Raw genomic sequence first — 15528 nt, forward strand, 5'->3', positions numbered from 1 at the left:
CAGCATTTGTGTTTGTGTCGAGCTTATTCTGAAAATTTTTTATGTTTTTTTGCACGACATTGGTCCTATGAACCCATGTATGGTTATAAATAAAAGTGACTACATATCAGGTTCATTCCTTATCTTTTTGGACTAAAATCTGAAAAGTGTCAAAATGCCAGAGCGTAAGCAAAATGCGCTCACTTAAAGAGAATAACATGAAAAGTAAAGGAACGCAAAAAACCAAATTTTTAGTCCAAAGAATGGCAACAACAAAACTAACGTCAAATAAGAACAGAAATGTATGTACAAAACACATTCACACAAGCACAAGCACAATAAACACTTGCTATATCAATTATTTTTTGCCTTCTTCCAATTTCAATTCATTTCTTTTACTTTTTAGATTATTCTCACTTTTAGCGTATTCCTTAATTTCCCTTAATTTAAATTCAGTTGAGTTTGACACTTTTCAGGATTTTGCCAGAAAAAATTCTTCTGACTAAATCTGACTACTTCGGACTGATGAGAGTCACTCTCACTGACTGTTGCTCTCTCATTTTTGCTGTCATTTCCGAGTTAAGGAACGCTTTTTGGACTAAATCTGACTACTTCGGACTTTTTCTGACTATTTCTGGGAGATAAGGAACGCTCCTATCGTTTAAAGTACAAAACCGCGTATCAAGAAAATGCAAAACCTCGCATGTGAGGTTACCAAGACTTTGTAGGTGAGAGTAAAGCTAGTCCTATTTCAAAACGGTTCTCTCTTTTATCCCGAATTAGCTCTTCTTCTTATATCTAAGAATCGATAAGGGCTTGATGACGGGAGCTTCCGGTGAGCAAATATCTTTTTTAGCACAAATGTCAGTTACGAGGTTTCGCAGAACGACGACGATACGCGATATATACTTGTGTACACACTTTCGTTCATATGTACATACTCATGTACATACATACATATGTGCATATGTCGATACCCATTCAATAAACCTTTTATTAATTAAGTAAGGGTGTATTCAATGCATAATTTCCCCATCAACCATTCGAGCTACAAACAAACGCTGTCCATCTCGTGTCTTCCACTTTAACCATACTTATGCTACACTGTTGCCATATGGCATTGATTGCCGTCTGAGCCTATGGAATTTGGAATTTGTCAACTTGCAACATTTTCTCTGCCACAGCGCCGATTAAGCGGCACGCAAACCAAATGCATTACAAAATGTAATAGTAAATTCAATTAGAATCACTATAAGCCAACCGCAAGACAAGCAAAGTATTGGAAACTATAAAAGCCCTTTGCATTCTTCGGCATCACTCAACATCAAAAGTTTCGGCTGTAGTGGCTATGTTGCGCGCGGTGCGATTTCAAGACGTTTTAAACGGCTAAATTATTGCAAGAAGCTAGCGTTTTGTGGCCGCGAGAGTGTTAATTTTTTTTTTGCTAAAAAGAAAATTTTCTTGCAATTCTCATAAACGTCAAGCAGGCGAAGCGCGTAAACGCATGAACGGCACAGCAGCGTTGTAATCACACTTCCAACATCCAACAACAGCGCTCAGGAAAATCACAGCGAGTTGACAATGCTGCCTTGCTGCAATGCAAGCCTGAAGCCTGTGCTGCGGCCAGAAGCGCGGTAAAATATCACTCATACGGCATGTGTTACGCAATGCCTTATGGCAACTATGGTACTATTTTCTTTTTTGTTTTCATTTGTCAGCGTCTCTAATGAGCTGCAGTTTCTGGGCTGGAATGTGCCGCCCGATCAGATACAATACATTCCCGAACATTGGCTGACACAATTGGAACCACCAGCCTCCATGCACTACATGTTAGCCATACTCTACACATTCCTTTTCTTCGCCTCGACCATTGGCAATGGACTTGTGCTGTGGGTTTTCATGAGGTACAAAACGATTTTACTATTCGAAGTCACGCGTGTTTCCATAAAACTTCAACAAAGTATTTACTAAATATTCTACCATTTCCATCTCTTTGCTCTCTAACTTCCATAGCGCAAAAGCTCTCCGCACGCCATCGAATATTTTTGTATTAAATTTGGCTTTTCTCGACTTTATTATGTGCGCCAAAGCGCCGATATTCATCTATAACAGCTTTCATCGTGGCTTCGCGCTCGGCAATACTTGGTGTCAAATTTTTGCCGCCATCGGCTCATATTCGGGCATTGGAGCGGGTATGTTGAATGCCGCCATCGGTTATGACCGCTACAATGTCATCACAAAGCCAATGAATCGCTCAATGACCATGACCAAGTCTATTATAATGAATTTGCTGATATGGGTGTACTGTACGCCGTGGGTGATTATGCCATTGACAGGATTTTGGGATCGATTCGTACCAGGTAAATATGTGGTGGGGTGTGGGTGAAAATTTGGGTATCTGATATTCGTGTTAAACGGTCGATTACTTCTCAATGGCCTTTTCGATTGTTCTGCAAAGGTTGGTAATGACTGCTCAAAAGTATAATAAATAATTCAGCGGAGTGATTACATCTAACTTCTATTTACATTTGTGTAAAGGAAATGTAATCGGTAATGCGTATGCAATAACAGCAAGTATCATATAAGTGATTTTTATTGTTGTTTATGTAAATACAGTGAAATCTCGAATACGTTGCTAAACTTCTGAAACCGGAAGTAACCGTATAAAATTTAATTTCGCGGCCAAAAACCCTTGATTCGATAATATCGGGAATAAAATCCAGTAAATATGTCTTTACTCTTACAGTTTCGATCTGTAAATATCAGGGAATGATTTTATTCGCTTTTAGATATTTTCTGCCATGAAAACCTGTATTTGAATTTTTTTTATTTTTTTATTGTTTTATCGATATTTCGTGTAATCTTTGAGACAAAACATGTTCGATCATATGTTCTATGTAGATATAGAAAATTTTTAATCTGAAAATAACGGTTATTATATGTAGAAAGATGTCAGTTTTTATTTCTTTTCAGAATCCTTCTGCTATAATAAGAGTATTTTGATTTATTTTACACAACGAAATATAAGGATTCATATGTAAGAATATTTCTTAAGAATATTTCCCACATTTAGATATCTTTTTCAAGTAAATAAATACATTTATAGGAACTTTTCTAATGATATCCTACGTAGATCATGATTTTATTTAAGATATCAATTTAGACAATTCGTTCAGATTTAGGGGATATGTTGGCCAAAAACCACAAAAATGTAAAAAACTGCAATTTTCAAAACCGTTTGCCGACCTCTGAACGGCTGCAGATTTTGGATTAAATGTTCGTTTTGAAAATATGCCAAAGCCACGATTTAAAACTCTCATGGTCTAAGCAAAGTTAACAAACACTGTGGGTAATATGAAGCACAATTTAAAATCTTCATACAATAAAATTTTGGTTTTTGAGCACTTTCGAAACGCGTTGCTGATCCCTAAAAATGCTTTCATTTTAAAATCTTGTATGCATCAAATTAGGTAGGAAATGAACTTTAAAAGCTGCAGAATTTCTGGCTCTGCTCAAAAATGCATACATGTCCATTTTCGAAAATAGTATCTTATCATAGTTAGTTAGTTAGTTAATTCTGTAGCAGAACAAGAGACACCGCGACCTCAAAGATCATTTGTATCTCTTAAAAAGGGAGCCCCTAACCCAGTGCGGCCAAGATACCTTCGGTCCTGGTACCCAGCACAGTGTTACCGCGTTTTTGGCTGCCAAAATTTGTAGCGTGTCTCTAACCAGCTTGGATTTCATAGTACTGTTTGAAAGGGCCCGGATGGCTGCTTGGCTAACTGAAAGGATAACTAGAGAGGAGCCCTTCAAACTTTTTTCAATGTCTAATTTTGCGCCGTTTAAAATTGCTACTATTTCGACCTGAAACACCCTACGCCATTTGCCAATGGGAATTGCAAGTTTCTTGCTAGGTCCAAAAAATACCTGCACCTGCTTTGTCCTCCATCCTGGAACCGTCTGTGCACCAGTGTACGTTTCTGATAAAAAGTGCAGGGAGCCCTTTTGCCCAATCTTAGCGAACGGAACTTTCTGCCAAAGCAGACTACTTTTGTCATGGAATCAGAAATTCCGCATATTTCCAACCCTGATATCTTCGCAAGAATACAAACCTGCATTTTTTGCTTATTTGTGAAGAAGTCGTCGTTAGATATTGGAAGTTGCAAGCTCCCTAGTGACTGCTGTGTCTTGTATAAAAATATGTAGGAGTCCATCCCAGAAGCGACTCTAGAGCCGCAGTTGAGCTCGTTCTTATAGATCCAGTAACGGATAGGCAGTTTCTTAAGGCGAAGTATGGCAGTTCTTTTGGCGTGTCTTCTGCCACCATGCAGCATGCTATGGATGCATAAGACACAATCGGACAGACGATCATGCTGTAGAGCCACTATATCGGCCTTGAGCTCAAACCCCCCGTTCTAACAAAAAGTCTTCTGCAGGCCCACATGGTCCGTCTCTTATCTAGCGTAATCCCCAGATATTTGACCGTAATTATAGCCTGTTTCCAGCCGCACTTCCGGCAGTACCCCGTAAGGAGTGACGGCCATCTCTTACCATAACTCTCATACCTAAACTTGCAACGCCCATTTCTAAAAAATTCTTCGATTTAACAATAAAGTTGCGGAACAAATATTGTTAACGAAGGGATATTCTAACAAGCTCTTTACCATGGGTTGGTTGGTCGCCTTAGAAATCTTCCGGATCTAACATTTTTGCTGGTTGGGTATTCTACTGGTATTCAGTTGTTGTGGATCGTAATCTATTATTAACGAGGACCAACCGGCTCAAAGACATATTTGAGGTTCCAAAGACAGCAGAACACTTCCACTTCATGTGGCTTCTTATTTTCTGTAACTGGCGAATTTCTTCACATATACATGTAGATCAAAAGAAATTTTGCAAACAGCGATTCTGTCAAATTCACTGTGCGCGGAATAGCGGTACGAGCAGGGCGCCACCTTTCTTCTCTACATCGTGCATTGAACGGGGCATTTCGGGTGTGTTCGAGCTACGAAATAATTCCGGCAATATTGCAGCCTTCTTGCATTCTTAATGATATATTGCTGATGCTCAACTTAAAATCTTCTGAAATGCTGCAGAAATTGTGCAGTAAAAATTTTTATGTTGCTTTTGATTGGCCAATTATGAGCAACTGATTGTCAAAAGTTTGTTCTTCGAACGCTTGATGTAGGCAGAATGGCACACATTTTCGCGTCGAACGTTATGCTCTTTCATAAAAAATAGCACTGTTCGAATACACCCTTCATTTGTATCGCTTTTGGTCAGAAGTGGGCAAACAACAGCATTTTGAAAGCACGCGCGAGACCCCCGAACTCGTGACCGGCGCAAATCACCCCCTGTTGACAAGCCGCTCGGCGCCCCTGCCGCTGTATCTATATTTTTTACTATGAAAGTCCAAACAAAAATTAAAACACTTTACCAAATGTATGTATGTTTAAGTTTTTATTTTTACTAATCACTTTAATGCTTTAAACACTTGTTGTTGTTGTATGTTTACATTCATTGTATTCATAGTTTAAGAACTTCAATGCATTCGTACTGTCAATTTTTGTTTGTATATGTGTATATATGTGTGTTTATATACATCACCAAACATAAATATGTATGTTGGTACATATTAGGCTCTGATCCAGTACTCCATGAACTTACAGGATTTTACACGAACTTGCAGGAATTTGCAGGAAAAATGTTCCCGTACTCCGAAATCCTCCAAAATCCTGTAAATGAGAGCGACTTTTGGAGAGTTGTGTAGAGAATGAAGTTGCAAGATTTTACCCGAACTTATACTTCTGGTAAAATCATGAAAAGTGTCAAGCAATCACTGGTTGACGTTTTTACAGGAAAAATGTTTTTTTTTGTTCCCGTACTTTTTGTTGTTACTCACTTTTTACTCTCACTTCAGAGAGTAATTTTGCTGTTTGACAGTTTTACAGGATTTTTCACGAAAAGTATTGGATCAGAGCTATTATGTAGCTGATGTATCCATTAAACTTATGCACTTTAAGTTGTTTTATTTTTCTTTGTTTTGGTTTGCTAACAGAAACGAATGAACTAAAGCTAATTATTTAAAATAAAAAGTTAAGAAAACTGCCAACCGCCTTTTCACTTGTTTTCCATTTTTAGCTTGGAGTTGTGTTTTTTACATACATACATACATGCATATGTAACCTCAGAGCAATCGATTTGATGTAAACTTAAGAGTGCGGCAATGAAATTAATTAAGAATAGATAAATTAACATATTCAACCGTTACTGAGTTAGGTTAGTATGTATATGTAGTATTTAGTGGCAAAGTAATAAAAAAGAACAGTTCAGAATTATAAAAAAGAGGAAGAAACCGATTTTTAGTTTTAAATATTCATTGCATACTTACATACATACATACATATTTGAATTTATACATGTATGTCTGTATGTATTTACATGTTTTTAATGAAAAGTTAGATAATGCTTGCTCAGCTATGTCAATCAGAGAAGGACGCAAAAAAAATATATAAAATTATACTACATAGTTGTAATTTTTCTGCCGTGCTTCCAGCATTTTAAATATGTTTTACTTCTCCTTTTGTCTTCAATTTTCATCATTAATCAAATTTTAGAGATCGACTAACCTATGAAAAAAAAAAAAATATATATATATAACTACATAATTCTGTGTACATAAGTTTAGCTTAAGTTATGTATTTTTTTTAAGATTTAAAATATATTCATGTAAAATCGCTTATGCAGTTACTGCATTGAGCGTTAAATGTATGCATATTTTATGCATTTGGAAAAAACAGTGGAAGTTTGGTGTATTGAAGAACCCAGTTTGGCGACAATACATAATATGCAGGCCCGTCTAGAGGGAGGGGGGGAAGGGGTGAACTCCTCCGGGCCCGGGCTTTTTAAGAGACTTGAAATTTTTTTCAGAAATTATTAGAATATTAGAAATATATTCCGATTCGTGCTGATTGTTTCTAACTCTATACATTAAAGAAAATGATCATATGCTTTTGAATTAATACAATTTATATATGCCCGTCATTTTTCAGTCCGTGGCCCGAGTTTTCCCACGACGGCCCTGTACATATGTCGCAAGTTTGGTGATATTCGAGCGGAAGTAAAACACCTACATAACCGAGATTCACAGTCAGACCTGTCTATTTAATTTTTTAAATGACGATATCTATTAATAAAATCGGCGTGACCCCTGCGCTTTCCTTAAAATTGGTAACCGGTAACAAAACCCTGAGTTTTTCTAATATGGTAACCGGTACGAAAAACCGATGTCATTTTTGAAACCACCGTCAAGTATCTAATCCTTCTAGGAGTCAAATTTCAACAAATTATTTTATTTCTTAATAATTAATTGTCAATAGTTTTTAATGATTAAAAATTGGTAAGAAGTACATACTAAAAATCCGGGTTTTTCTAAATTGGTAACCGGTACGAAAAACCGATTTCATTGTTGAAATCACCGTGAAGCAATCCTTGTAGGAGTCAAATTTCAACAAATTAATAAATTATTTATTATTAATTAACTGTCAATAGTTTTAAATGAATTAAAAATATTTACTATCAAATTTCAATTAAAGTATTTTTCTGAACAAAATGGAACTTTTTTATCCTGTGCGGAATTTTTTCCACCAGCTATATTGACTGGCCTATAAACACTGCACATATGAAAGAATTTATTATGAAAGCGAGCATGGTATGCGCTAGAGCTGGATCGTTGCGTTCTGAACTTGTGCATTTAACCGGGCCTTTCAACTGAAATAGTAAAGCAAACCTTCGATTTTGGGTCTCTTAGTTCGTTCTGTTGATGTTGCTATTTTCAATGCCGCATTTTGCATGTCATTTAATGAGCAAAGACTTGGTAAATAGTGCTGATGGGGCACTACTGCTATTATTTAGTTCCGAAAAGTAATCGGTATTTCCCGCTCAAAATAATATCTCTTCACCTATTTTGTAAGAACAAGATTGTTGAACAATGACAATGAACGAAGTTGCTTTCAAAATAAAGGACTAGTGAACGAAAAGAACCACTTGTTCGTTCATCAAAACTAGAACAAAAAAAATTAACTCCCAAACTGTAGTATGCAATTTTCTATATTATTTTATGAATATCATGTCCAATATCACCAAACTGGGTTACACCCTTTTACGCTTATTAGCTTGCGTAGTCGGTTTATCTTCAGAACTTCATATTTTTAGCTGTTCTTAATTTCTTTCACATCTGTTGTAGAGTAATTTTCTTTTACTTTTTGCTTTACACTGCGTTGTCTTTTGGTTTTATTTTAATTTGATTATTACTTCAAACAGACTCAATCTTGTACATACATACAAATGTATTATTAGTTATAAAAGAAAATAGTTACACTAACTATATAGATAAATAGTTAAGGGTAATATAGTTTTCCTTAAGACTGTGTTTCACCATGTCATATTTTGACAAAACTTTCTTCTCCTCAAGAGTTGCAATTGAACACAGACGTTGGCGCTGCCAGACGATTCAAATAATGTAAAAAAAGAATACCAAAAATATGAGATTTTCTTTTAATCGGCAACAAAGAGGTAGATAACAGAAGCATGCCTTCTCTTCTCTTTGATTGGGTAAGAAGGGACGCCCCTGTTATTCACACTCCCTACAATTATAACGTGTTGTCCCTTCTTATTATCTGCGTTCTTTGTCCTCAGTCCAACGCCAGTTACGCTATCCACAAAATTTTTACGCAGACTGAGCAGTCGGTCGAGAACAGCCCTGCAGGAAAAGCTACTAGTTGTGAACTAGAATGCCATCAGTTAGCATTTCAGCCCAACCAGTTCACGTTCTATCCTTTTCTCAATGTTACCGACTGGTATTTTTAACATGGCGGTGTTTTACGGAATAGCAATTGCCTATGCATCAACACTCGCCGGTCGAAATACTAGTAGAATGACGCGATAGTCAGCCAGTTCATCCACCGTGAAGGAATAAGTTTGTCGTTTTGCTCGCGGCGCTACAGACCGACCGACAGACCAAAGTTATTGCGTGCCACTCCTCAGGCCCGAGCTTGAAGTCCTCAGTTAGGGAAAATGCTTTTTTTTGTAGATTTTTTTGTTTAACTTAGGCTTTTTATTGTAATTTTTAAATTTTCTTCTTACGTTTTTTCTCAAATGAAATTAGATTTTTAAATTGGTAATTTATATTTAAAATGAAATATTTATAGTTTCGTTCCTCAACTTTTCTGGAAAAAACTGGTAAAACTGTGAAAAAGCAAAATTGCTCTCAGAGAAAGAGAGAAACCCCAAAAAGTATGGGAACGCTACTGAGATCCATGGTTCAAGCTCTCGGGTAGGCCACTCTTTTTGGCTAAAAACTGATAAAACTGTGAAATACACCGTAGACGCCATTTTTGTTTGCATAGCTGTTGTTATCATTTGGCGATTTGTTAAATTATACGGAAGTACGCAGGCAAATAAACAAATATATTTAATAAGGTGAAAATGTACAGATGTACTTTTGTTTTTGTTTATTCAACCTTCAATCTGCTTTGACACTGAACAGCGTATCAGATTTTACCAGCCAGTAAAAATTCTTCAGGTAAAATCTTGCAACTTCTGACAAAGAGAGAATACCTAGTTTACTACCCCATTTTTCGCCTACATAGCCAGAGAACCGAGTACGGGCACCTTCTCTGGTAAATTCTAGCAATTTTGTCGAATTTGACACTTACATTATTTTAATTTGAAAAATCTTGACAACCTCCAAGCGGATTTGAACCTGTGATCTCAGAACCAGAACGAGTGGTCTTCACGCGTCGCCACTGTCAACATTTGTAAAGGAAGCAATTAAATGCTTTTTATTTTTGTTGATTTTGTCAACTCAAAGGCAGAACTTGTAGGCCATCACTTTAACTCATACTAGCTAATGAAGTGGTATTTTTACCGATTGGTTTGGCTTTTCATTGCATGGAGGTTTAAGTTCTGTATGAATGTATTGGCATTGGAGTCAGTGAAATGGTTGAGGTAATTTTGCATTCCCTTCCCCCGCTTACCCAGACAAAACCGGTTTTCGACGGAGGCCCAATGTCATCAAGGTTATTATGAAATAAAAGTAGATTGTTTGTTAATAGGGTAACCACCTTTTCAGTTGCCCGAGATTAAAAAATAAAATTATAATTTCTTCACTTTTGTGGTTTTTTAATAACATTTCTTAACAAAACTTTAACTAAACAAACAATTCTTCAACCCTGAAAGGGCATGCTTATTTTGAGAATTTTTTCTTACAGCCTATGTGAAGACATCAAAACTACAAAAAAAAAAATGAAAAAAAAATGTTTCTCAAACCCTAGGATTTTTGTGTCAAACCCTGAACGGCCTGAGTGATATGCAGGGCCAATGAACTGGCAAGACAGGGAACTCTTGAGTAGTTATTGCTAGGGAAAGAGAATGTGGGAACCCGAAATGTTTGGGCTTCCAATATGAATGCATGTAGACTAAAAGTAAAAGCGGTTCAGAGGTGCCTAGGCTAGCAAAAGTCGAAAGTAGGGCTAATAGAGGTTTTAATGCTGATTCAAATGAAAAATTTATCTATATTTTCTGTCGCCACAGTGCAGAGAAAATCTTCCTTATATAAAACACTTTTTTCTAGATGAATCGGACGATGATACCTGACCGAAAGACTTTTTAATCCGTCAAATCATTATTCTTAAATTTTAGACTTACGAAGGTGGTAACTGATTAAAAAAAATGGTATTTTATAGTACAAATTGTTCAACTTTTCGAAAAGCATCGTCTTTTGAAACAAAATCGACGCAGGTCTTTGGACAGATATTCTGTTGCAAATTATGTCAAAAAGCCGCAACTAACTTAAGTGTCGACTTTATTTTGACTATGAAAACGACATATATCAAATGGCAATAACAATTTTTTTTTCTTGAAATGTATATGGCGAAGGTTTAATGTATGTACGTAATTCTCATTCGGAGGGGGAAGTTTTTTTCCAGAATTCAGCTGAAATATATTCGACACCTTCACATCCATACAACTGCGAACACCACTTTTTTAATGAAGAAGCAATCAATGAATGGTACCGTGTTGCTGCTATTGGGGCTGGATTTGGTTTTCTTATTTTATAACCCGATTCCAGCTGCTTTTTTAGCTTCTTCTAGTCTGGGCCATTTGTTAATAAAATTTAAGTTTTCTTTGACATTTAATAGACTTAATGTTTTGACGATTTCACAAGGTCACCTTAGAGATGACTTAAGAGAAAATGAGCCGCTGAGTTAAATGTTTGCCTGTGGAAGGCTTCCGTGCTACATTTACTTATAAACTTATAGGCCAAATTGTTCACGCTTCCTTCATTCGATTGCTACCTTCAAGGCGATGATAAAATGAATATTCAAACTAAGGCGCGGGTGAGCCGAAGACTGGCTTCTTTTATGGCTGTTAATTCTGCTTGAAAGACATTGCAATGATCAGGGAACCGGACGATCGCTCTTCTAAGCTAATCCCACTGACAACATTACCGTTTAGCTTTGCCATTCGCTGCTATCTGGGATTCCTATTGAAAGCTTGTCTTTAGGTAAAGTATTTAGAACAGTGCTGTTAAGCTATAGTAGTATCCAGTATTTTGAAGTACCTAAGGTATGTTCCAATTTAGCTCATTTTTAAGTGAACACTTTTCGAAATTTATGGATTACATTTGAAAATCAATTTGGAACAAAATTTCTTATTCGAACAGTATCAACTACCGTTTAAAGCCTTGCTCTATTTAATTGCAGACCAATTATCGCACTCATTGGGCAAAATATTGTTGAAACCAAAGCTCACACTACTCGAACGCTTTCATTTTCAGGGAAAAAAATAAGACGGTTAGCTTGTCTTTATAGAAATCTCTGCTTATTTTCGTCGAAGGCCTCTTTCCGGAAGGTCTGAAACCGATTGCCCATTCGGACTTGGTTGCTTTCAAAATGTACTCATAACAAAGTCCACTTCCAACCCAGAATAAGTTGTAAAAACATAAAATCGTTGAATGGCTTGTAAAAAACGGTTCTTTTAGATGTCAATTTTGGCTGGGGTCGATGCTGGTTTGGAGAGCTTCTTATTCTCGTGCGTATTTATTTTTCGAAGTCAAAGCATTACCGAATGCTGGGTTTTGACAGCTGACAGATTCTTAGCCTTCCAATAATAATGAAAAAAAAGTATGTACATAGCAACATTGTTAGTTTATCTGGCATAAATATATGCCTTATACTTATTTCAAATTTAATTACTACATATGTAGATACATATATTTGAAATTTCTTATGAAGAAATCTGTGCCTCAAAAGGCATTACTTTTGGAACCACATTCTGCTTGGCCCGACCGGGGAAGTCATGCCGTTTTATCGGCATCTGAAATTAGTGAGGTAAACTATAGCTCCATTTTCTTGCTAACGCATTTATTTAGTTGCAAAAGATATTTAAGAGGGCAAATAGTTTGGGCTCATTTATAAATATCATTTGTTGCACGATTTGAGTCTGTTTGTAAACGCTTTCCATGAGGGTAGGTAGGGAGAACCAAGAAGAGGGGAAATGCCAAGTTCTTAACTGAGACATGACAGTTCTTCAAAAACGTTCTCTACGCAAATACCATGGCAACCTGGATCAGGCCACATTATATGTACATTTACAATTTTTTTCACGTTCAAATACAAAATACAAAGCTATACTAACATACGCAAAATTTCAATTGCCTTAATATATAGTACAAAAGTTTAAGTTAATGATTTGTTTTTATATGTTTGTGTATTATTTGGTTTTTAGTTTTATCGTCTTAATATAAACCATAAGAACTTAAATTAAGCTCAAATTTATACAAGAATGGTAATGAGGGCAAATCATAAAAAAAAAAAATTGTAAGGAAAATACAAAAACTAAACAAATTACAATCGCCCATAAGAATGCGTAACTCTATCGCTATTACTATTTAAAAATGAGCGTTTTCAAAACGAAATTTTTTTTTTTTGCTTGTTTTCAAATTCGGAATTTTTGCACTCTTCACTATTTGCCCATTCTTCTCACATCGCACAATGACGGCAACATTTGCTTTGTATTAAATTAAACTACACAGTGCTTTTTGTTGTTGAAATTAGATAACATTAATTATGGTTAATTGTAGGTTTAGAAGAATAACATAAAAAATAGGATACAAATTAGTCGAGCTCTTGACGGAAATCGTTTTAGAAACGTTTTCTTCGTGTAAACAGCAAAGTATTGCAAAATGGGACAAAGCTGTAGACGTTGAACAGCTCCAAGCAATTACATACACATTACGGTGTCTAAATAGGGATAGTTAATTAATTTTCTTAAATAAAATATTAAAATGTTTTACATAATTTTTTATAAAATTTCTTGGAGTATTTGAATGTACGAAAAACTTAAAAAATCTCACTAAAGTATAATGTACCTAATTTCGAGGTGTATAATGTCTTTGTTTTAGATATGACAACTGTAATGTTAAAATTGTTTTATACAAATTCCTTTTAAATGTTCATGTAAGCGGTTAGTTAAGTTTGTAGTAAAGAACCAACCTTCAAGCCCATGGGTATTCGTTGTACAAGCGCCTTATATTTTTGGTTGTAGCTGCCAAGGCATTTATTTTAACAATAAAGGTTTTGTTGTTGTTTTAGTAGCCTCGAGTGGTGAAATGATGGTACTTGACCGTATCTCGAAGGATCGATAAGGCAACCTAGAAATGATCTATGAATTTTTCCAGCTCCACTCCTTGGTTCAACCAATCTTTGTTAATGTATCTCATATTTCGAGGTGTATAATGTCTTTGTTTTAGATATGACAACTGTAATGTTAAAATTCTTTTATACAAATCTCTTCTAAATTTTCGAGTAAGATGTTAGTAAGTGAAAATGAATTTTTCCAGCTCCACTCCTTGAATCAACCAATCTTTGTTAAAATTTTGTATTAAAAAATAGTATTCTATTAAATATAAAATTGCCCTTTACAGGTGCTTCAATTAAATAAAATTAAATCAGCTCCTAGTATATTTTTTACATTTTACTAAAATTTCTAAAAAAAAAAGAATTTTCTTTGCAAACTGTATGTATGTATGCATATCTGCAGCCATTTTTCGTTCCCTGCTCAATAGTCGCTTTCTTCCATTAAGTCCCATTTTGCAATACCACGTGACCTCATTCCCTCTCTCTTCATTATCGCACTATCTTTCCCCTTAAATTTCCACGCTTTATCTTCTACAAATATTTCCTGTTCTTGTCTTCTCTCTCTACATGTGTAAGTGTGTGTTGGTATATAAGTATGTGTGTGTAAGTCCTTTTTAGACAATTGAAATTGTTACATTTATTCCCAGATTGCCATTATCCGCAAAGAGTTGTGCAATCGATGTATCAAACACCAAGCAATCCGAGTTGTGTATAGCAGAGGCAACACCTTCGTGTATGGAGCGCGGCATAGCCTCCCAGGTGAGGCGTCTACGGTTGCCATTCAACTCCAATCGATACACGAAATTTTCGGCTTCTTTCCGTGAGCCGATCAACTGTACGATGGCGAAGAATTGCTGATGACCATCATATTTTTCTTGCTTCTCGAGCACCAACATGAAATGATGACCAAAACATGACTGCATCATAACCCAATCAACAGCGCCAGGCAGATTGATATCGGTAGCAAGGAAGACAATATCCTCCCCCTGTAGCGTGGTGATGCTTTTGTGGGACATCATTAGGTGTTGCATGACCAAATCTAATGGACCTTGCCATTTGCACGATGCACCCGGACATGGGCATAGATATGGTCGACATTCGCATGTCTCTTCGTGCTCGGTCTTTTCGGTGTAGACAAGCGATGCTGTACAGCCGTAACCTGAGTGTTTGCACGGAAATTTCACATTGGAGGCGACCTTTTCCATTGCCAAATTGCGTATGTTGGCCAATGGGCCGCGACATGTTGGACAGCAGGTGAGTTTCGAGCGACATGATACGCATACCAGATGCCCGCTAGAACATTGTAATATCGGTGGCAAAACATAATCGAAGCACACCGGGCACTCGAACAACGAAGTTAAATCGGCAGACATGCCACCATCACCGCCACCAGCGGACGACAGTGACGAACTAGAGGAGGAGGATGTGTTAGCGGCTGAGGATGTATTGCCGGCCGATGGTGTGCCGGTACCGGTAGCGATCGGACCTTCACGGCGTTTCGGATTTAGCTTATTGGACATTTGTGTGTGTTGTAACAGGGTGAATGGTTGTTGCTGCTGCTGCGCCTGCGGCTGCTGTTGCTGCGGCTGCGGCTGCGTGCAGGGTGTTCCAGAGGCGGCGATGACGGCGACAGCGGAAGCAGAGGCAGAGGCTGCAGTAGCGGAAGCGGGTGCGGATGCGGGAGCGGAAGCGACAACGACGGCGCTCTCGTCTTCGTTGTGCACCACCGGCGCTGTTGATGAAGATGATGAAGCCGTCAAAGGCTGTGGGTGCTGTTGCTGAGTGGGCACCAGCGTTAGTGCTGTATGCTGCTGCTGCTGCACTGCCTGTACAGGTCGTACTAGCT

The 15528-nt window shown here is 37.0% G+C and overlaps 2 protein-coding genes across 2 annotated transcripts; one reads left to right on the plus strand and one right to left on the minus strand.

Annotated features, from left to right (window-relative positions):
* The first annotated feature begins 1319 nt into the window (after nucleotides 1-1319).
* LOC118754732 (opsin Rh4-like) lies at nucleotides 1320-2365 on the plus strand. The gene is made up of 3 exons (XM_036489614.1): nucleotides 1320-1613; nucleotides 1698-1883; nucleotides 1993-2365. The coding sequence occupies exons 1-3, from the start codon at nucleotides 1561-1563 to the stop codon at nucleotides 2363-2365; spliced, it is 612 nt and encodes a 203-aa protein (XP_036345507.1). The 5' UTR covers nucleotides 1320-1560.
* Nucleotides 2366-14003: 11638 nt separating this feature from the next.
* Nucleotides 14004-15295, minus strand: LOC118754733 (E3 ubiquitin-protein ligase sina). The gene has a single exon (XM_036489616.1). The coding sequence runs from the start codon at nucleotides 15200-15202 to the stop codon at nucleotides 14297-14299; it is 906 nt and encodes a 301-aa protein (XP_036345509.1). The 5' UTR covers nucleotides 15203-15295; the 3' UTR covers nucleotides 14004-14296.
* Nucleotides 15296-15528: the final 233 nt, after the last annotated feature.

Source organism: Rhagoletis pomonella, unplaced genomic scaffold (genome assembly GCF_013731165.1).
Source record: "Rhagoletis pomonella isolate Grant_MI unplaced genomic scaffold, Rhpom_1.0 Rhpom_scaffold_04491, whole genome shotgun sequence".
Lineage (NCBI taxonomy): Eukaryota > Metazoa > Arthropoda > Insecta > Diptera > Tephritidae > Rhagoletis > Rhagoletis pomonella.